Source organism: Gopherus flavomarginatus, chromosome 3, assembly GCF_025201925.1.
Source record: "Gopherus flavomarginatus isolate rGopFla2 chromosome 3, rGopFla2.mat.asm, whole genome shotgun sequence".
In the NCBI taxonomy this organism is placed as follows: domain Eukaryota; kingdom Metazoa; phylum Chordata; order Testudines; family Testudinidae; genus Gopherus; species Gopherus flavomarginatus.
The window spans coordinates 130,632,279-130,655,134 of NC_066619.1; the positions used below are offsets into that span (position 1 = coordinate 130,632,279).

The 22,856-nt window shown below is 47.5% G+C and overlaps 1 protein-coding gene across 1 annotated transcript in view; it reads right to left on the minus strand.

Moving 5' to 3' along the window:
• The window catches only part of CHRNB3 (cholinergic receptor nicotinic beta 3 subunit), a 39,103-nt gene extending 17,763 nt beyond the window's left edge, over window positions 1–21,340 (minus strand). The window contains exons 1-4 of the mRNA XM_050945465.1: window positions 21,329–21,340; window positions 20,456–20,549; window positions 8,658–8,809; window positions 6,664–6,708 (exon numbers count right to left, since the gene is read on the minus strand). Of these exons, the coding sequence (XP_050801422.1) occupies window positions 6,664–6,708; window positions 8,658–8,809; window positions 20,456–20,549; window positions 21,329–21,340 (303 nt within the window). The remainder of the gene's footprint in view (window positions 1–6,663; window positions 6,709–8,657; window positions 8,810–20,455; window positions 20,550–21,328) is intronic.
• Between the last annotated feature and the right edge of the window lie 1,516 nt (window positions 21,341–22,856).

Genomic DNA, 22,856 nt, shown 5'->3' on the forward strand with positions numbered 1-22,856 from the left:
TGGGGATCTGCTGGGAGTGGACAGAAGGGGCTGCTCACCCAATACTCCTCCCTATGAGCAAGTGGGCAGGGAAGGGAATGGAAAGGGGCAGGACATGAGAGGAGACCTGGCTATATTTTCCTGCTGGTTGGCCAAAGAAGCTGGCCGGGTGCACGGGATGAGTGAGCTGCTCCACTAAATGGAGTGATGTAACTCACTCCTCCCCAGAGCAAGGAGGAAGCAGGGAATTGTGATCTTAGTCCCAGTTTATGCTCTTCTATGCTCCTGCTCTTGTTTGCCACCTCTTATGCTGGGCAGGAGACAGGATAGCATGTGCCTGCATGATGCCAATCCTCAGCTGACATTTAGTCCTACAGAGAACACTTCCAGCTGGCATAAATTAGAGCAGCCCCTAGCCTGCTCTAATTCACACCAGTAGGTTGGGACCTGTGCCAATGTACCATGAGAATCCAGATGACGTAACTTGCTCCCCAACAGTCTCTGAGGGAACCTAGGCCAGTCCCTGTAGTAAAACGGGCTTGAGCACAAGTGTGGTCTGTGATGTCAGACTCCCCCTCCTGCAGTATCTCCCTGTACTAAGGTGCCATTTTGTGTCTGTAAGGTGAACAGTCATGGGTGGCAGGTGAACTGCGGGCTTGGGGAGGCTAGCCCCCAGCTGGCCTGCTCCTTCTGCCTGAGGCCCCACCCCCCAGCCCCCACTCCTACGGCTGCCAGCCCCTCTCCCCCTCCCCGCACTCACCGGCAACAGGAAGCGGAGCATCATGGCTGGGAGCTGGAGGAGTAGAGCAGGCTGGGGCCATGTTGCTCCACTGCCCGCCACTGCCAATGAGTGCAGGGTCACTGGGGGAAGAGGTGAAATGGGGGTAGGCTGGGGCGGAGCAGGGGGAAAGGTAAGAGGCAGGGCAGAGGGAGTTGTTCGGGGCCCCACACCCCGTGGGCCAGCCAGACGAGGGATAGGGCTGGTCACCGGGGCTGGTGCTGCTGCGTATGCAGCACATGCAGCTGCCTAGGGCACTATGAAATTTGGGGCAATTTGGTGCCCCAAATTTCATGGTGCCCTACACAGCTGCATATGCTGTATATGCCTAAGGACGGCCTTGCCTATGGGTCCCAACTGAGATCAGGAGACAGTTCCCTGCCCTGTAGAGACTACAATCTAAACAGACAAGACAAACAAATAACGGATTGCTATCACCATTTTACAGATAGGAAATTGAGGCCCAGAGAGATTAAGTGATTTACCCAAGGTGGCATTCTGTCTCCCCCTCCAAAGCAGAACCAGCCCACAAGCAGCCAGAGAATTCCCCTGCCATGTGCACTGCATTGTGCCACCACAGGCAGCCCTACACTGCCCCCACTGCACACTCCAGCCATGGGAGGCAGGAAGTCTAGGGCAGAGAATTGAAAACAGAGCTCCTACTGCTGTACCCCCAGGACCATCCTTCATCTCTGTGTAAAAATTCTTCCCAGAAATAAGTATGAACTTCCAAGACAGGACAATAAATACACTGAAAGGCAGTCAAGCTGTCTGACCCATTCCTAAAGCCTACAGCTAAAAGAACCCCAACACTCTACATTTGTGGCACACAATTATGCACACACAACCATTTGCATATGCAACAATCTGAAAAGGAGGCCAAACTGAGGTTCCTTTAAAAATATGGCTCTTTATTCCCTAAATTCAGAGAACACTTAATATAATGTGGCCTAAAGGTTAGAGCAGCACATTGGGTTCTATCTCTGTCTATGCCACTGATTCACTGGGTTTCCTTAGGCAAGTCATTTAATCTCCCTGAGCCAAATTCATTGTGATATTGTGTTCCAGCTAATCCCCATCCCTCTGCCAATTTCCCACCTAGAACATGAAGGAAAATCCCAACTAAAAGTCTGTCTGAAACAAACAGAGTACTAATGTATGGGAGAGGGAGGGTCCCAACATTAACCAGTGACCTAAATAATGATTACATTTACCTACTGGGCTTTTTAAACCCACAGCCGTGGATGTACAATAATCCCGCAAGGTGTGTATGTCCCTCTTTGATATATTACTCATGCACCAGCTGAAGCTCTTTTTGGAGCCCTACATTCTTATTCATAGATTCCAAGGCCAGAAGGGACCATTGCGATCGTGAGTCTGACCTTCTGCATAACACAGGCCACATGGAATTGCTCAAAATAATTCCCACAGCAGAGCTTTTAGATCTTGATTTTAAAATGGTCAGAGATGGAGTATCCACCAGGATTATTATTAGTGAACACAAATACATCCTCTGGTGAGACTCCATCACTGTTTCCTGTACAACAGCCCCAACAGCAATACATCCCCACTCCCCAATCACAGCCCCGATCTCAAATCATCCCATCACCCCCAACCCATCTCCAAATACCAGTGATAATCCCCTAATAGATCAGCCACATGTTCCCAAAGAATAGCCACCAGCCCCAACTCAAAATAGCGTCAGACACCCCCCACCAGCCCAGTGCTGTCACCGAAACACCCTCTCTTCCCCCCAGGCCCACCCTGCCTTTATCCTCCCTGGAGGACCCCAGACAAAGCCCGGCTGGCGCCCAGCGGGGCCCTGCCAGCACCTTTGCTGCAGATGTTGGAACAGCGGATCCTGAGTCTGATTTTGAGTCTGCCCCACAGTGGTCCTGTGCCTGGCTTTGCCCCCACCCACAACTCAGCTCCTTCCCCTAGCCATCCTTGTTACCTCTGCCCCACCCCACCCACCATTTTCCTTTCCCAGCCCAGCTCCCCGCAGCCATCCCCAACCCAGTTCCTCCACCCCCATGTGGATGTAGAAATTTCGCTCCTGGATACAAAGTTGCAGCGATTGTTGCCACAGCCAAACTGGCTCCTCCCCCCAGCGCAGCTGCCTCAACTCTCCCTCTGGCTGCCCAGGGCCCCTCCTGCACCAGGAAACAGGAGGGGGCTTAGGGGTAGAGCCTGGGCAGGGCTCAGCCTCCCCTGGCCTTTAATTCCTGCTGCCCATGTAAACAGTTGTGCGCCATGTTACAAGTGCTAATACATACAGCCTGGGGACTTGCATGATGAACAGCTCACTTGAACACCAGGGATTTTTCAGTGGTATGGACTCTCCTGGCATCTGCTGCAAACACCTAGGATGAATGCGCTATAGGAGGCCCATTGCTCTTTGCCACTGTCATTTTAAAGCCCCTCTGTGACCCCAGATACATTGTCTTCCCATTGATCTGTCAGAGGTCTGTGTCTGACCCCTACTTCTAGGGGGGTGTATTTTGCTTGTTACATTGCGTTAATGATTCTCTGGAGGCAGCACCCTTTGGTGTGCTATTGGTGAAGCAGCCCCCACACTCAAAAAGTTAGCCCAAGCACACAATAGCTATAAATACTATTGTCACTGCCCACTGGGCCCAGGCCTGATATCAATGAAGGTTACAGACAAGATGATCTGTTGGCCTTTTCCAGATCTAATTTCTATAATTCTATCACCAAGTGCCTGTCTTTCATGCCATTTCCTGAATCCTGGTTCTTCTGACATCTGATATCTTTCTGGCAGGCAACTAAAAGTCACAGAATGTCCTTGCAACATTTAACCAGACAGACCACATCAGACTCCATATCTTTTTATGTTGGGATTTTCAAAAAGAACTCTAAGCAACTCCCCTGATATACCCAAGAACTAGCTCAGCAAAGCAGAGCCAAAACTGACCAGAAGTGGTGCCTTTATAATAACCCTTTGCCCTGCTGTCTAATGTGGCCAGAATTACCTATCCACATGTCTGCAGTCCCTGTCACTGCAGTAGGATAGGATCTGACTGTTTTTTTTTCACTTTCCATCATCTCAATTGATCATTTAATTTACTTTAATTTTATCAACAGTTGCCCTGTTAAAATGTTGTGTAAGCAGCCTCAGAATGAGTTCTCCCCTGACATCTGGTGGTGAGCTGTGGGGAAAGGACTTCAGGGGCTGATCTCGTTTGCATGGGCACACCCACCCTGCCTAGCATGATGGGACTGCTTTCCCAAATGGTCACTTAGGCTGCTGTGGAATCCTCAGTCTCTTTGTTATTGGGCCAGGAGTAATAAAGTGTTGTTATCCTGGTTTTGTGAACTGAGGACAATAGAACTGTACTTGGCAGTTTATGACTGAGGGACTCACCCTCAACTAAGTGGCACTCGCTAGGCAAGGGACATGGGTTCCAAAGCCTAGTGTATTGGGAGGTTGGAGATAGGTAGTTAAGCATATTTCCTGGTTGCAAGGGTGTCACACAAATGCCAGGTTGTTCTGTTTTGTACTATGTAATAACAGCTAATTTTGATTATTAGGAGTCTTGTTACATACTGCAGAACTAAAATCACTGATATCTAGATTTAAGCATTAGACCTACTTTGGGCTAATGGTTCTATTAGAAGAGGACTATCCAGGTGTACCAGCCTTAATGTTTCCCTACTAACAGCTGAGATCACTGAGAGCTGTGTTAAATTGGGAGGCAGTTGGGTGGCTGGTCTAGAGGCGTTGCCAACAGGATGGCTGGAGGAGAGGCATGGCTAGTGGAGAGGTGCGGCTGGTGATGAAGATTGCAGCAGAACCCCACAGAAAGGTGTGACAATTGGCCATTGACCCGATCAGAGTATGTAAGGTGCCCCCATATCTCCCCCACCTTCCACGTAGGCTGGGAGGTAAACTCTGCAGATGAACTTCTGAACTCTGGGGCTGCACTGACCAAGGACAGAAACTGTGGGTGGGGTGACTTTTGGGTTGCTGGACTTAAGACCCTGAGGGGAAAAGGACACTGCCAAACTTCCTCGGGGTGGGTCTTTTACTCATGGTTTGTGTTATGAATCCTGTTTGTGGTGTTTCCCCAACATAATGCTGCATTGTTTGTTTATTTATTAAAAGACTTTTGCTACACTCAGACTCCATGCTTGCGAGAGGGGAAGTATTTCCTCTTAGAGTACAGTATGTAATTGTCCCAGGTCACTGGGTGGGGGCTCGAGCCGGTTTTGCATTGTGTTATTGAAAAGGAACCCCTAGATACTGAACCCGGCCCTTGTTGCTGCCAACTCTGATGGACAAAAGGGTTACAGTTGGGATCTAATTTTGCCCTTAAAAAATAATAAAAAATAATAGGATCGGCACCAAATCATATGACATGTGGATCTCAATCTTTCAAACCTTGATGGGATATCCAAATCCCAACATTGGATCCTCACATCAGACTAGGCATCTAAATGTCTAGTTTGTGCACCTGTGTGCCAATCTGAGCATCCAACTGTTGGAATGAGATGCCCAAAGTATCCATGTGTGAAAACTGGACTCCGTTTCCCACTTATTTTCTGTTCACTTAAGAACATAGGACATAGGCCAGGAAGGGACTTCCTGGGTCATCAAGTCCAGACCAATGCTATTGCAGGCAACCCTATCATATAATCCTGTTCATAAATTTATCAGGCTCTGTCTTAAAACTATTTGGTTATTTGACCCCACTCATCCTATTTGAAGGTTTTTACTTGATCTTTATTGTTTTCAGTGTCAACATTAGTACTTAGAAATTCTTCAGCCATCAAATAGTCCTGAACCAGCAAATCAAACAACTGAAAGTTATAAAGTTTCTATCTGAAACTCTATGCCAGTTGCTTAAATTACAGTAACCATACAAGTATCAGAGGGGTAGCCGTGTTAGTCTGGATCTGTAGAAGCAGCAAAGAGTCCTGTGGCACCTTATAGACTAACAGACATATTGGAGCATGAGCTTTCGTGCATCCGACGAAGTGGGTATTCACCCACGAAAGCTCATGCTCCAGTACGTCTGTTAGTGCAATAGGTGCCACAGGACTCTTTGCTGCAGTAAGTGTACAGCTGCTTTAACTCTCACTGGAGCCAAGTGCTACTTATGTTTGCAGGATGCTTTAATGGATTAGATACTCGTTAGAATTGTCATGTTGTCTATGAACCAATAAAATTGACTCAACAAAACATTAAGTTCTTTGGGAGCTAGGGAGAAGGTGGGTAAATAATCATTAAACGTATAGCTCTTTGGGTCACTTTGTATATGATAGGTCATTCCAGTGAACAATGTCCCCCCAGGACAAGCACATTATAAAAGGATGACGAATTTAAATCTCAGGCATTGTAATTACTGTGGAAATATGTCAACTGTTTGTTTTTTGCTCTTTTTTTTGATCTTGCTGAGAAAGGGACCTCATTGCTAAAGGATAGTGCCAATCACTCTAATGCCCTCTAAGAGCGAGACATAATAGTCCTCAGGGCTGCTGCACTGCGCACCGAATCCTGAGGCCTGGCTTAGTTCTCTGCAGTGGAGTAAGAGGTTGTTCTAACAGACAGCTGGCATAAGTGCAGAACAGAAAAGGAAGATCACGTGATTGTGTTTGCTGGCTTGTAGTCAAATGCTGGAAAATAGGTAGGCATGTGGTCCAGAATCTCCATTCCTCAGAATCCCCTTTGGCTACTATCTGAGGTGATGTGAGTATCAGAGCAGGGAAACAAAATCTTCATGAAGGGCCACACTGGCCTTATTAAGTCCTGGAGGGTAAAAACCCCGTTACTGTCCTGATCGAATGGTGACTCCAACCACAGAGAGGGAGGAGCAAGGTCTGCTTGCCTGGTATTCCCCCCTGCCACCAAACAACTCAACATGTAATGTAATGGTCTGTTTTACCTGTTTCAGCCACACATTTGTTGTCATCAGCTGATTCTTTTCATCCTAGGGAGACAAAAGAATTGAAATTAAAAATATCCAAATAAATGGTTCCCATACTGATGTCTGACTGAATGGATTTCAGTTCCTTTAGAAATCTGAGGACTGGCATATAGCATTAGAGTCAGATTTTCCAAAGAGCTCAGCACCCAGCTCACATCAGGAGCCCCTGGATTCCGAGTGCTTGTAAAAACCTCAGCTGGGGTTTTCAAAAAGGCTCAAAGGAGTCAGCTGCCCAACTCACTGAATTTCAATGGGATTGCAGCCCAAGCACATAACGCCAGAGGTGAAAGTAAGCCGGTACGCCCTGGTACGGCATGCCGGCAAGAGCCAGTGCGCCATACCAGGGCAGCCCAGCTTCCCCAGGCAGCAATTTAAAGCTGGAGCCCTGGGCCCTTTAAATTGCCACCAGAGCCTTGCTGCTGGAGCCCTGGGGTAGCAGTGGGGCTCCGGGGATTATTTAAAGGGCTGGGGCTCCCGCTGCCTCTACTGCCCTGGGCCCTTTAAATAGCTGCCGGAGCCCCACCACTGCTACCCCAGGGCTCTGGGGGCTATTTAAAGGACTGGGGCGGTAGAAGCACGGGAGTCCTGGCCCCTTTAAATAGCCCCCAGAGCCCTGGAGTAGAGGTGGGGCTCCGGGGGCTATTTAAAGGGCCCAGGGCAGTAGAGGCAGAGGGAGCCCCAGCCCTTTAAATAATCTCTTTAAATCGCTGCCGGAGCCCTCGACTGCCACTGCTACCCCAGGGCTCCGACAGGCTCCAGCGGCTACCCCGGTGGGGGAGGGGAGGGCACTTACAGGTATAGGGCGGGCTGGGGCTGGCTCTGACCCCCCCATAACCACCCCTTCTACCCAAGGCCCTGCCCCTTCCAGGGCCAATCCAGCCCCGTACCGGTAAGTCCCTATTTCTACTTTCACCCCTGCTTAACGCCGAGTCCTGCAGCCTGTTAGCCCACACGACTCCCACTGAAGTCAATGGAAGCACTGCCTGGAAGCTCCTAGTAACACATGAATGCAACTCTGGGAAAAGATTTTCTTCTACAGAAATTAAAGCAAAATGTGCAGGAAAACCAGCTTTAGAAAGCAAAGGATTTTGCGGACTGTGCTGCTTACTTTGAAATAGAAGGAGAGGGAAAAAAATAGCTACTGTCTGAACTAGCCTTGTTTTAGGTTCTAGTATAAGAGTTGGAAAATGGGCGCAGGAGGAAATTGGGAAAAGTTTGATGAAATTTTTCCTAATTTCCTTTTAATTTCAAAATTTTGATATTAGAAATTTCATTTAAATTCACAAAATGTCAAGCAGCTCTAAGATTCACTTTATAATATGAAGAGCAACCCTATTTGTAAGCTCTGTTACATTATCCTCCCCTTGGGCTGTCTTTCTATTAGATGGTAAACTCATTGGAGCAGGGACTATTACTCTCTGCTTGTGAAGTTCCTAGCACATTTTCTTATTTGTACAACTCATCGTTTCTAAGAGCCCCAGTCACGGACCAGAGCCCCATTATGCTAAGCGATATACAAGCACAGAATAAAAAAAATGTTCCCTTGCCCCCAGGAGTTTATAATCTGTGCACAAGACAAGAGAAAGCAGATAGATACAGACAGACTAAAGGGGGAGTACAAAGAAACAATAAGACAATATTGGAGGAGGGTCTTCATGCTTGTTACAGAGTAGCAAGATGCAATAACATCCTAGGAGCAGAAATTGGGTAGACTGGGATTCCAAGGGGTGAGTTGTCACATCTCTATCCAACAGCTGACATGCAACTGTCTGACAACTCCATTATGCATCCCGTATCATAAAGTAAAAGGTTAATGAACTAAACTCTTCCAGATCCTAGTCCCCTAAAATTTGCTATGAAAAATTATACAAACATGAAAAGATGGTTTACCACAATGTGAGTTTGCTGGTGTAGGTTTTCTCTTTGGGTTAAAGGTCCTACAGCTTACTTACCACATCCACAAGCTGAGATATTTTTAAGCCAAAAAGGACTTTTATTGTATCGTTGGAGTTTTCAACAGGTCGGACCCATTTCTGGTACCCATGAAATAAGTGTCTCAGGAGGGCATCTTCGTTTTCAGCAATCAAACTGAGCCCAGCAACAGCTAAAAGGAGACAAAGAGCGTGTGGGTGTATGTGAAAGTGCAATCCAAGGTGTTCTCTGAGTTGAAGAGAGTAAGAGGAAAGACAATCATCACCAATGAAAACAGGAAAATCTGCCTCAGGCGAAACCTTGCCAGATAGGGATTAAATTTACAGTCTCTCAATAGAGCCAAGGAAGGAGGGAAGTACAATTAGTCAGCTCAAATGGGGATTTTGTTATATTTATGCTGTCATTGGGTTATCTGATTTGATTAGGCGTTTATTGCTTATTAGTGTATTTTTAAAAGATCATCAAAGTGTTCCAGAACATCAGGAGGGCCTCTCATTGTAAAGCAGTGAAAATCCAAATCAATACATGTCGCCTCAGGAAGAAATTACACATTTTTGTAATACCTGACTTGGGGGCACCCTGGTCACTTTGTAGTCCAGGCAGACTGATCTACTGTCATAGAGGTGTTTGACCAGCTACAGGTGGGACTTCCTGTTAACAGAGCCTCAGTCTCATTATGTTCTTTAGAAACAGAGCGCGTACACGGAATGAGGTTTTGCATGGTTGAGTTTTGTGATGAATCTGCTAGGCAAGAAGCTACCATTCCCAACACTCCCTGCCCACCATGTTCTGATCCCCAGTGTGGACATACTTCCCCGGCCAGGGGGCAGAAACTCTATGAAAGACCCTGGCCCAGGAAGTAACCACGCCCTGGGGGAAGCAGCAGCAAAATAGGAGCAGCTGGGAAGCCAAAAGCAGGGAAAGCTACACGCATTGCTAACTGCAGCAAGAGCCAGGCAGCTGTGTGTGAACAGGCGGCCACTGCAGCTGGGGTCAGGTCAGCGGAGAACTTGCAGGAAAGTAACTGCAATAATTATGGTTCGTATTCACAAACATTATGAGTCATCGACCCCATTCCATTGATCCACTGCTCTCTGTCTCCTCCTCACATCATACATGCTCAGCCCAGGAGTGGATGACCCCTGCAAGGCTACATCCATCCATTCTACATGCCACTTGGAAGTTTGGGCTCTCCACTCTTCCGCTTCCCTCTGCCAGCTGTGTCTCCACCCTCTTGAGCTGCCATCTGCCTTCCAGAACCAGGCCACCCCCTATTTCTCCAGGGGAAGATGGTAGTCACACAGACACAGACTTGAAGGAGAGACTGGTGTTTCCGTGGTAAAATCCCACACTGAACTCATGTTGCACCAGCCCTCTGGCTGGTGTTACTGGATCGTCCCACTCAGGCCTGTGGGCTGCAGAGGGGAGCAGGGCTTGGCTTTGCCTGCTCCCTTCCTGCTTTTGGGGGCCCACAAGGCATTGGGAAGGAGCAGTCGCTGGGCGACTGAGTACAGACGTAATGCAGCACCCAGGACTGAACCTGGGACCTTTAGATTTTAGCACATGAGCATCTACTGCCTGAGTGAAGAGCTCTAGCTCTGTTAGTGGGGTGTAGCAGGCTCATCCTCCTTTAAGGAGGACAAAGCGCGACACTGAGTGGGTGGGGGCTGTAGAGGCATTGCTAGAGTGCCTGGCCTTGTGTAAGGTGTACAAGACTTCATGCTGCAGCCAGGCCCATTTGGGCTGTGATTGTCAGGAAATACTCACTAGATACCAGAGACATTTAAGCAGGGGAATGTTCACAACCCTACGGCTGATACACAAAAGCGAGTCCTTTCTTGGCGGTTAGACAACGGTCAATGGATTAAAGGCACTGATCACATGACACCTTCCATTGAAGCAGATGGCGTGGCAGTCTCCTGTGTTTGACCTGTCGGCATTTGTTCGGTAGCATCTAACCCAGGGGTCAGCAACATTCAGCAGTGCTGTGCCGAGTCTTCATTTATTCACTCTAATTTAAGGTTTCGCGTACCAGTAACACATTTTAACGTTTTTAGAAGGTCTCTTTGTCATAAACAGATAGCTAAGGGTTAATGTCTCTTTCACCTGAAGCACCTGACCAGAGGACCAATCAGGAAACCGGATTTTTTCAACTTTGGGTGGAGGGAATTTTGTGTCTAAGGTCTTTGTTTTCTGTCTGCCTGTTTTCTCTGAGCTTTGGAGAAGTAGTTCTGCTTTCTAATCTTCTGTTTCTAAGTGTAAGGACAAAGAGATCAGATAGTAAGTTATATGGTTTCTTTTCTTTGGTATTTGCATGAATATAAGTGCTGGAGTGCTTTGATTTGTATTCTTTTTGAATAAGGCTGTTTATTCAATATTCTTTTAAGCAATTGACCCTGTATTTCGTCACCTAAATACAGAGAGACCATTTGTATGTATTTTTCCTTTCTTTTTTATATAAAGCTTTCTTTTAAGACCTGTTGAAGTTTTCTTTACTGGGAAATTTCAGGGAAATTGAGTCTGTACTCACCAGGGAATTGGTGGGAGGAAGAAATCAGGGGGGAGATCTGTGTGTGTTGAATTTGCTAGCCTGATTTTGCATTCCCTCTGAGTGAAGAGGAAAGTACTTTTTGTTTCCAGGACTGGGAACAGAGAGGAGGAGTCACTCTGTGTAGTTTCACATAGCTTGTGTCTGTGTATCTCTCCAGGAGCACCTGGAGGGGGGAAGGGAAAAAGGATTATTTCCCTTTGTTGTGAGACTCAAGGGATTTGGGTCTTGGGGTCCCCAGGGAAGGTTTTTCAGGGGGAACAGAGTGCCCCAAAACACTCTAATTTTTTGGGTGGTGGCAGCAAGTACCAGGTCCAAGCTGGTAACTAAGCTTGGAGGTTTTCATGCTAACCCCCATATTTTGGACGCTAAGGTCCAAATCTGGGACTAAGGTTATGATATGAGTAGCAGCGGTTGGGAGATAGACAGAATCCAGAAGCCAGTAGGAATATTATATTTTTCTTTTCTCTGCTAAGGGCTTTTTAGCAGAGAGAAACAGTTTGGTTTTAAAAGGGAACCAGAGAGAATTTTTTTTTCTGCTCTCTCTGGCAGTTTGTGGCTTGCATGTTAAGCAAGAAGCCATTAAGGAGCTGTTACAGGTCTTTTGTCATGCAATAGCACTCCCATTAGGAGTCATTACCAGCACTATATACATGCAAATAAAGTGGTTTTTCAGGTTTACTTAACATTGAAGATTAGCTAAAGGCACTGTTGCTAGGCAGACTTCAGGAGGCAACAGAGAACCTGCAGTTCAGAAGATAAACACCGGAGAGCACCCCAACACAAGGAAACAGGAACCATGTCTACCAAGACAAAAATGGAGGCCGAAGAACAAATCAAAGAAGCTGAACACAGGCGACAACTGAAAAAAAGAGAAAAAGAGGTGGAGCTGAAAGAAAAGGAAGAAAGCATCAAAATGGCAGCCTACCAAAGAGAACAGGCAGCCAAAGAGGCAGCACACAAAGAAAACTAGAAGAAGAAGAGGTGGCCCACCGAAGGAAACAAGCAGAAGACGAGGCAGCCCACAGAAGACAGATAGAACTCCAGAGGGAAGCCCACCAACAGGCCATGGAATTAGAAAAGGCTAAGCAACAGACTCCAGCCAATCCTAACAACCCATCGCCAATTATTGCTCCACAGCACAGGAAATTTCCCACCTACAAGGCAGGTGATGACACCGAGGCCTTCTTGGAAAATTTTGAAAGAGCCTGTCTTGGGTACAACATCCCCGAAGACCAGTACATGGTAGAATTGAGGTCACAGCTCAGTGGACCTTTAGCAGAGGTGGCAGCTGAAATGCCTAAGCAGCAAATGAATGACTATAAACTTTTTCAAACCAAGGCCAGATACAGAATGGGGATAACCCCAGATCATGCCCGTCGGCGCTTCAGAACCCAAAAGTGGAAACCAGAGGTGTCATTTCCCAAACACGCCTACTACATTGCAAAAAACTATGAGGCCTGGATAACAGGAAACAACGTTCAAGCCTTGGAAGAACTGCACCTCCTCATACAAATGGAGCAGTTCTTGGATGGTGTTCCTGAAGACATCACACGGTACATACAAGATGGAAAACCCAAAGATCTCGCTGAGGCGGGGGAGATTGGAGCCAAATGGATGGAACTGGCAGAAAGCAAGAAAGCTACTGTCAAGGGGAACGATTACCCCAGGGGGCACACAGACCATAAACCCTACAACCGAGGACAGCCAAAGACCCCACATACCACCCAAGTAAAGCCACAGACACCCTACCCTTCCACCTCACCAGTCTCCAGTAACTCACCTCGGCCCAGTGACCCATCAGATGGAAGATGCTTTAAGTGTAATGAACTGGGACATATCAAGGCCAACTGTCCCAAGAACACCATGCGAGTGCAATTCATTAAACCACCATCACCCCAAAGATCCCCAGGCCCGGATGCCTCTCAAATACCCTTGCAGCGAAGGGAAAATTTGAGAGTGGGCGGAAAGAAGGTTACTGCGTGGAGAGACACGGGGGCACAAATGTCAGCTATCCACCAATCCTTCGTTGACCCCAAATTCATCAACCCAAAGGCCAAAGTTACAATTTACCCCTTCATGTCACAAGCTGTAGACTTGCCTACAGCTCAACTGCCTGTCCAGTACAAAGGCTGGTCAGGAATGTGGACTTTTGCAGTCTATGACAATTATCCTATCCCCATGCTACTGGGGGAAGACTTGGCCAACCAGGTGAGGCGGGCCAAGAGAGTGGGAATGGTTACACGTAGCCAAACCAGGCAAGCTTCCAGACCCATTCCTGTTCCTGAGCCGTCCACAGAGGCCCCGTCTGTGTTACCAGAGACCCAGACAGAGGTAGTGGACCCAGATTCCATGCCTACCACTGAAACAGCCACAGCATCTCCAGTCCCAGGCCCGGAACTGGAACAGCAACCAGCACCAGCAAGTGCAACCACATCTTCAAACTCAACGCCAGAGGGCGCCAGCAAGCCAGAACTGGCAGAAGCAAAAGACAGCCATACCCAAAAGGCTCAGCCAGAGCCTGAAATACCCTCAGGTGCACCAGCGGAGAGCGGTTCACCAGCAACGGAAACAACCCCATCACCTACATCGCTTCCAGAGGGACCAAGCCCAAGTCCACAGTCTGAGGAAGAACTGGTGACCCCAGCCTCAAGGGAACAGTTCCAGGCTGAGCAGGAAGCAGATGACAGCCTTCAGAAAGCTTGGGCGGCGGCACGGAGCACCCCACCGCCTCTCAGCTCTTCTAATCGATCCCGGTTTGTTATAGACCAAGGACTTTTATACAAGGAAATTCTTTCTGGTGGACACCGGGAAGAATGGCAGCCGCAAAAACAGTTGGTGGTTCCAACTAAGTACCGGGGGAGGCTCTTAAGCTTAGCCCATGATCATCCCAGTGGCCATGCTGGGGTGAACAGAACCAAGGACCGGTTGGGGAAGTCCTTCCACTGGGAGGGGATGGGCAAGGATGTTGCCAAGTATGTCCGGTCTTGTGAGGTATGCCAAAAAGTGGGAAAGCCTCAAGACCAGGTCAAGGCCCCTCTCCAGCCACTCCCCATAATTGAGGTCCCATTTCAGCGAGTAGCTGTGGATATTCTGGGCCCTTTCCCAAAAAAGACGCCCAGAGGAAAGCAGTACGTACTGACTTTAGTGGACTTTGCTACCCGATGGCCAGAAGCAGTCGCTCTAGGCAACACCAGGGCTAACACTGTGTGCCTGGCCCTAACAGACATCTTTGCCAGGGTAGGTTGGCCCTCTGACATCCTTACAGATTCAGGGTCTAATTTCCTGGCAGGGACCATGGAAAAACTGTGGGAAACTCATGGGGTGAATCACTTGGTTGCCACCCCGTACCACCATCAAACCAATGGCCTGGTGGAAAGGTTCAATGGAACTTTGGGGGCCATGATACGAAAATTCATCAACGAATTCTCCAATAATTGGGACCTAGTGTTGCAGCAGTTGCTGTTTGCCTACAGGGCTGTACCACATCCCAGTTTAGAGTTTTCACCGTTTGAACTTGTGTATGGTCACGAGGTTAAGGGGCCATTACAGTTGGTGAAGCAGCAATGGGAGGGGTTTACGCCTTCTCCAGGAACTAACATTCTGGACTTTGTAAGCAACCTACAAAGCACCCTCCAACACTCTTTAGCCCTTGCTAGAGAGAACCTAAAGGATGCTCAGGAAGAGCAAAAGGCCTGGTATGACAGACATGCCAGAGAACGTTCTTTCAAGGTAGGAGACCAGGTTATGGTCTTGAAGGTGCAACAGGCCCATAAGATGGAAGCATCATGGGAAGGGCCATTCACGGTCCAAGAGCGCCTGGGAACTGTAAACTACCTCATAGCATTTCCCAATTCCTCACTAAAGCCTAAAGTGTACCATGTTAATTCTCTCAAGCCTTTCTATTCCAGAGACTTACAGGTTTGTCAGTTTACAGTCCAGGGAGATGATGCTGAGTGGCCTGACGGTGTCTACTACGACGGGAAAAAAGACGGTGGCGTGGAAGAGGTGAACCTCTCAACCACCCTGGAACGTCTGCAGCGGCGACAAATCAAGGAGCTGTGCACTAGCTTCGCCCCATTGTTCTCAGCCACCCCAGGACGGACTGAGCGGGCATACCACTCCATTGATACAGGTAATGCTCACCCAATCAGAACCCCACCCTACCGGGTGTCTCCTCATGCCCAAGCTGCTATAGAACGGGAGATCCAGAACATGCTACAGATGGGTATAATCCGCTCATCTACCAGTGCATGGGCATCTCCAGTGGTTCTGGTACCCAAACCAGATGGGAAAATACGCTTTTGCGTGGACTACCGTAAGCTAAATGCTGTAACTCGTCCGGACAACTATCCAATGCCACGTACCGATGAGCTATTGGAGAAGTTGGGACGTGCCCAGTTCATCTCTACAATAGACTTAACCAAGGGGTACTGGCAAGTACCGCTAGATGAACCTGCCAAGGAGAGGTCAGCATTTGTCACCCATGCGGGGGTGTATGAATTCAATGTCCTTCCTTTCGGCCTTCGAAATGCACCCGCCACCTTCCAGAGGCTGGTAGATGGTCTACTAGCTGGACTGGGAGAATTTGCAGTTGCCTACCTCGATGATGTGGCCATTTTTTCAGACTCCTGGCCCGAACACCTACTACACCTGGAAAAGGTCTTTGAGCGCATCAGGCAGGCAGGACTAACTGTTAAGGCCAAAAAGTGTCAAATAGGCCAAAACAGAGTGACTTACCTGGGGCACCAGGTGGGTCGAGGAACCATAAACCCCCTACAGGCCAAGGTGGATGCTATCCAAAAGTGGCCTGTCCCACGGTCCAAGAAGCAGGTCCAATCCTTCTTAGGCTTGGCCGGATACTACAGGCGATTTGTACCACACTACAGCCAAATCGCTGCCCCACTGACCGACCTGACCAAAAAGACCCAGCCAAATGCAGTTAAGTGGACTGATGAGTGTCAAAAGGCCTTTACCCAACTTAAGGCAACGCTCATGTCTGACCCTGTGCTCAGGGCCCCGGATTTTAACAAACCATTCCTAGTAACCACGGATGCATCTGAGCGTGGTATAGGAGCAGTGCTCATGCAGGAAGCAACAGATCACAACTTCCATCCTGTCGTGTTTCTCAGCAAGAAACTGTCTGAGAGGGAAAGTCACTGGTCAGTCAGTGAAAAGGAATGCTATGCCATTGTGTACGCCCTGGAAAAGCTACGCCCATATGTTTGGGAACGGCGGTTCCAACTACAAACTGACCATGCTGCACTAAAGTGGCTTCATACTGCCAAGGGGAACAACAAGAAACTTCTTCGTTGGAGTTTAGCTCTCCAAAATTTTGATTTTGAAATTCAACACATCACAGGAGCTTCTAACAAAGTTGCTGATGCTCTCTCCCGTGAGAGTTTCCCAGAATCCAGTAGTTAAAAAGTGTTCTTAAAGTGTAAAAGTCTGTTAGTTATATACTTAGTAGTATATGTAAAGGTGCATGTGTTGTAGTAATCTATTTATTTTAAAGTTCTAGAAGGAAATCGCCGCCAGTGAGCTTCCCCATTGTCTGCAATTTGGGGGGCGTGTCATAAACAGATAGCTAAGGGTTAATGTCTCTTTCACCTGAAGCACCTGACCAGAGGACCAATCAGGAAACCGGATTTTTTCAACTTTGGGTGGAGGGAATTTTGTGTCTAAGGTCTTTGTTTTCTGTCTGCCTGTTTTCTCTGAGCTTTGGAGAAGTAGTTCTGCTTTCTAATCTTCTGTTTCTAAGTGTAAGGACAAAGAGATCAGATAGTAAGTTATATGGTTTCTTTTCTTTGGTATTTGCATGAATATAAGTGCTGGAGTGCTTTGATTTGTATTCTTTTTGAATAAGGCTGTTTATTCAATATTCTTTTAAGCAATTGACCCTGTATTTCGTCACCTAAATACAGAGAGACCATTTGTATGTATTTTTCCTTTCTTTTTTATATAAAGCTTTCTTTTAAGACCTGTTGAAGTTTTCTTTACTGGGAAATTTCAGGGAAATTGAGTCTGTACTCACCAGGGAATTGGTGGGAGGAAGAAATCAGGGGGGAGATCTGTGTGTGTTGAATTTGCTAGCCTGATTTTGCATTCCCTCTGGGTGAAGAGGAAAGTACTTTTTGTTTCCAGGACTGGGAACAGAGAGGGGGAGTCACTCTGTGTAGTTTCACAGAGCTTGTGTCTGTGTATCTCTCCAGGAGCACCTGGAGGGGGGAAGGGAAAAAGGATTATTTCCCTTTGTTGTGAGACTCAAGGGATTTGGGTCTTGGGGTCCCCAGGGAAGGTTTTTCAGGGGGACCAGAGTGCCCCAAAACACTCTAATTTTTTGGGTGGTGGCAGCAAGTACCAGGTCCAAGCTGGTAACTAAGCTTGGAGGTTTTCATGCTAACCCCCATATTTTGGACGCTAAGGTCCAAATCTGGGACTAAGGTTATGATACTCTTTCTACAAGTCTATAATATATAACTAAACTATTGTTGTATGTAAAGTAAATAAGGTTTTAAAAATGTTTAAGAAGCTTCATTTAAAATTAAATTAAAATGCAGAGCCCCCCAGACCAGTGGCCAGGACCCAGCAGTGTGAGTGCCACTGAAAATCAGCTCATGTGCCGCCTTCGGCACCCGTGCCATAGGTTGCCTACCCCGATCTAAACAAAGGGAGAGGGAGGGACTTCTCCTTCATCTAGAGCCTGTCAATGCATTTAAAATGCAATCTGGAGGCGGAAGATACTAATGCCCTGCAGCAAACACATATGAGTAGACTGGAGTCTGTGTTTATAGATGTGTGTGAGGCCAATGGAAAGAGTGGGCTGGGAATAATGCTAGGGTGAGGGCAAGGGCAAGTAAGAAACATACTCCCAGATCTGAGTTTTTACATAAACAAACCAATTTTCTAATCCCTGTGGTTACTCCCAGCCTGGAACTGGACATATACTCATGTAACACTCATCTTACATCTGAGACTGTGAGGATGGGAAATGCCTCATTCATCTCCGGTAGGTTGTTGACACTGGAGCCTAACAATAACACTGCACAAGGTAACGCTGTTGACTGTTTCACTGCTGATTCTGAGCAGAAACTTCCCAGCACCTGTGCCTGTCCTTCATTGTTGGATATGGAGCCGGAGTGAAGCAGCTGGTTGAGGAGACAGAGCACAGCTCGCGTGGGGGGAGTGGGGCACCAGATGGCTTTTGGCCACTTTTCCACCTTCTCTGCACTGATACAGCAAAGGAGCCAGTTTGCTCCCCCCCAGTACAACTTAGAGCAGCCTCTGGGCTGCTCTGAGTTTTGCCAGTTTGTAAACGGCACCCTTGGGGCTGTTACACCAGCTGGGAAGTGCTGGAATACACCAGTCTCTCCCTCCCCATACTGCTGTCTCCATTGAAGGGGAGAGAGTGGTATTTAGCTGGTGTAGCTGGTTCTATGCTACCAGGGCATTTCACCATGCTCGTCCCCAGCTGGCTGGCCCCACCACCACAGGCTGGGTAGGGACTAGACTCTGCCTCTACAAGGTCAATCCCTCTCCTCCAAATACCTGCTCACTCCATTTCCCATGCCCACTGCCAAAAGCCTCATTGAATCTGAGTGCCCCAAACCCAAACTGCCTCCCACTGTTCCCAGGGACTAGAGTCTCTAGCTGCCCCAGCCCTCCAACCTTCCCCTGACAAGTGCTGCAGTGGTGCACTGGAGGCAAAATTTCACAGCAGAGGGACAACCTGGGGGAGGCTGTAAACCGAAAAACATCCCAAACCTGGGAAATGTTCTGGATTTAGCTGGAAAATAATGAACAACATCCCCTATCCCTTTCCTGATTTAATGTAATACGGTCCTCCCCTGAACCTGGCTCAGAAGCATCCCTATGCCACAGACTCAGTAGAAAAGACTACATGGGCCCTGACTCCAACCTGGGGGGCATAATGGAAACTTGGCAGGATGATTCTTACAGCTGGAATGATCCTTGAAGAACATGATCAATAGAGGACCTGCAGAAAGGGAAGAAGTGGGGTCCCCAGAAACAGAGCCACAAAAGATGGATCAGGTCAAATTCAGCTGTGGTGTAAATGGTGACATCAGTTATCCACTGGGCATAAATTATTCCACAAATGCAGGAGACTGGGGCAAGGAAGAGGCAACTCAATGGCCCAGCCCCCTCCCTAGGCATGGGTTGAGCAGGCTGCATTCCATAAAATCTCAGGCATGCGCCCACCTGGTGCAAGGGCTACATTCTACACAATGTCTCCAGCTATTACAGCCCCCTCCCTCCCCCCACCTCCTCTGGGCTGTGCCTAACAGGCATCCCTAAAGCCCTAAAGAAGGAAAATGGCTGTTTCGGGAACTAAGAAAAATGGGGTAAAACTGAGCACAGAAAACACGTAGGCTGAATAGCTGGAAAAAAGTCCTTCCAGTGAGGTCTATCCTGCCATGATCTCATCTCCCCAAAGAAATGTGAGAAGACCTTAGGCTAGAATCTTTTACAACAAGACTAGATGAAGGAACGGGGAATACACTGAAAGAAGCAATGTTGCCCTTGAAGAAAGATTAACAAGATTATCAGATGCTGTAGGTCAGACTCATCTCCAATGTCATTGATTTGTGCGTGTGTAAGTTTTAGTGTTCATCACCACATTTACTGTGTGTACAATGAATTCATCACACTTGCCATACCACTTAATATCACCCCTTGTTAACTTTTCCTCATTTATAGCGGTTTGCGGTTTCTGATCCTACCGGCAAAAGAGTTGTTAAATGAATAGAAAAAACACTGGCTACGATGGTGGAGGCAGCTTTCTACACATGTGGTACCTTTAGCCTTTCCTCTTTTCACTTGAGCAGCTAGGAGTTCATCTCGGTGCTAGGGATTTTCTCTTTTTTAGCAACACACACTCTCTCCCTCTCCCTCACACACCCATAACAACACTACTTTTCTTCTCAAGTGTCAAATATTTTGTGGGATTGGGTACTAAACCCAAGATGCACTTTTCTGAGTAGAAAGGGGCTCTGCTATTTTAGTTACTCTTTATTTCTCCTCTGCTCCAGTAATATCTACCAGTAACTTCATTGCCTCATGTTTAAAAGGCTTTTAAATGGAGGAACAAATATAACCATGTTTACAAGTCAGAGCTGTTTTAAAAGAAAGTAGAACTATTATAACAATGAATGCTAATGCCTAGCTTCAGCGAGCAGACACCGAACTGTGTTACAGAAAGAAATCTCCATTTCTGGCATTCCCGGTGGAAAAGGATGAAATCGCACTTACCCGAGTTGCTAACACAAAGAATGAGGGGTACCAGAGTAAGATCTAGCAGCAGCAGCATGGCAGCGTTTGTTTTCACAAGCAAACAAATTCCAGCCTAGAAACGGGTGAACAGGAACTAATTAGGATCAGAGTGTCTGCAAAGAAGGATCGGGCATTCCAAGCCTAATCTTGCATCACTAGGAAGCTTTTTAAAGTACACTTCATTGATTTTCAGTCAGCTGTCACAGCCTGTAAGTCTAAAAAATATCTCTGGGTCCTAAACTCTGACACATTTACTCTTTATATTATAACCAGTGCTAGCCTGTTATAAATCAGAGATAGCATGAAGTCAGAAAAAATATAAGTGGTAGACAGTCAAGACGGACCATAATACAAATATATCTTTTACCACTAACTCATAGACCTCAGGGATGGGAAAGGTCTCACTTTCCCAGTGCAGGAAAGGTTGAAAGAAGGGCATGTTTAATCTAGAGAAAAGAAAGCTGTGGTGGGACATGCTAACTGTCTTTCAATACGTAATAATCTGTTAGAAAGAGGGCAGTGTTCAATTGTTCTCCATGTCCACTGAAGGTAGGACAAGTAGTACTGGGTTTTATCTGCAGCCAGGGAGATTTAGGTTAGATATTAGGAAAAGTAGTTAGGGAGTTAAGCACTGGAACAGGCAGGCTTCCAAGGGAGGCTATGGAATCTCCATGACTGAATGTTCATAAAAACAGGTTAGCAAACACCTGTCAGGGATGGTCTAGATCAGTGGTTTTCAAACTGTGGGTCACGACCGAGTACTGGGTCGCAGTGGCGCTGGTCAGAACCGCTGACCAGGCCGTTAAAAGCCCCATCAGCAGTGCTGCCCAGCTGAGGCAGGCTAGTCCCTACCTGTTCCAACATCGCGCTGAGCCCTGGAAGTGGCCAGCAGCAGGTCTGGCTCCTAGGTGGGGGAGCTACAAGGCTTCATGTACTGCCCCGCCCCGAGCACCAGCTCTGCACTCCCATTGGCAAGGAACCAGCCAATGGGAGCTGGGGGGCGGTGCCTGCAGGTGAGAGTTCTGCAGAGCTGCTCACATGCCTCCGTTTAGGAGCTGGACCTGCTGCTGGCTGCTTCCAGGGCGCAGTGGGGTCTGTGATGCCAGGACAGGTGGGAAGCCTGCCTCTGCACCCCAGCTACGCTGCTGACCAAGAGCCACTGGAGGTAAACCCATGCCCCAACCCTGCACCCCAATCCCCTGCTCCAGCCCTGAGCCCCCCCCCTCAAACTCAGAGCCCCTTCCTGCACCCCAAACCTCTCATCCCCGGTCCCACCTCAGAGCCTGCACCTCCAGCCCAAAGCCACCTATTACACATTGAACCACTCAATCCCAGACCCATCCTGCAGCACTCACCTCCACACCCAAACCCCTCTGCCCCAGCCCCTCCCACACCCCAAAACCCTCATCCCCAGCTCCACTGGGTCGCAGGTATCAATAATTTTCTTCAACTGGGTCGCTAGAAAAAAAAGTTTGAAAATCACTGGTCTAGGTTTACTTGGACCTACTTCAGCATAAGGGGCTGGACTAGATGACCTCTCAAGGTCCCTGCCAGACCTACATTTCTGTGAGTCTAGGATTGTTTCACCCACTGTCCTCATGGTCTACTGTTAAATAACTAAACTGATGGGGCTTATAGCAATTCCATAGGGGAGATTATTGAACGAGTTTCTAAATGGCGACAAAGAGTCCTGTGGCACCTTATAGACTAACAGACGTATTGGAGCATGAGCTTTTGTGGGTGAATACCCACTTTGTCAGACACAAGTTTCTAAATCTCATTCTTCCTGTATATGGAAATCAATGACTTCAAATGGGCTTTGGATCAGACCCATTGAGCCTCAGTGTTCATTTTCCCAACCCATTTGTCCCTCAGGCACGCCGAATGGAAGTCACTTAAACATATATCTACGAAAAGGGAGTTTAAAGTGCAGAGTTTTGCCCTTGCTATAGCAAGATGGACTGGCCAAAACCCTTAGCTTGCATCCAAATTTGAAAATACATTTCCAGTTTGAAATCTAGATATGACTTTCTCAGCTGTTCTCGTGGGATACTGATAGTCTTTGATGGCCATATTAGAATCTTTTGGAGCTATTCAGATCCTCGACTGATTTAGTTGTATGACAATGACTATCCTGGTATCCCTATAACATCTTAATTTACCACTTGTAAAGCTCATCTTTTTACTTTTTGATGCTAATGGGGCTTTTCATGGTGTCTGTCTTTTTGGCAGCATGCTCAGATCTATATCAGTGTGATGGGTTATATCCTCTATGTACCCCAGTCTGTTAAAACAGCTCACCAAGTTCTTTAAGAACATCTTTTGCATCCCATTCAGCAGGCAAGTTATACCTCCATTTGATTATCTGTATTTGCAGGTT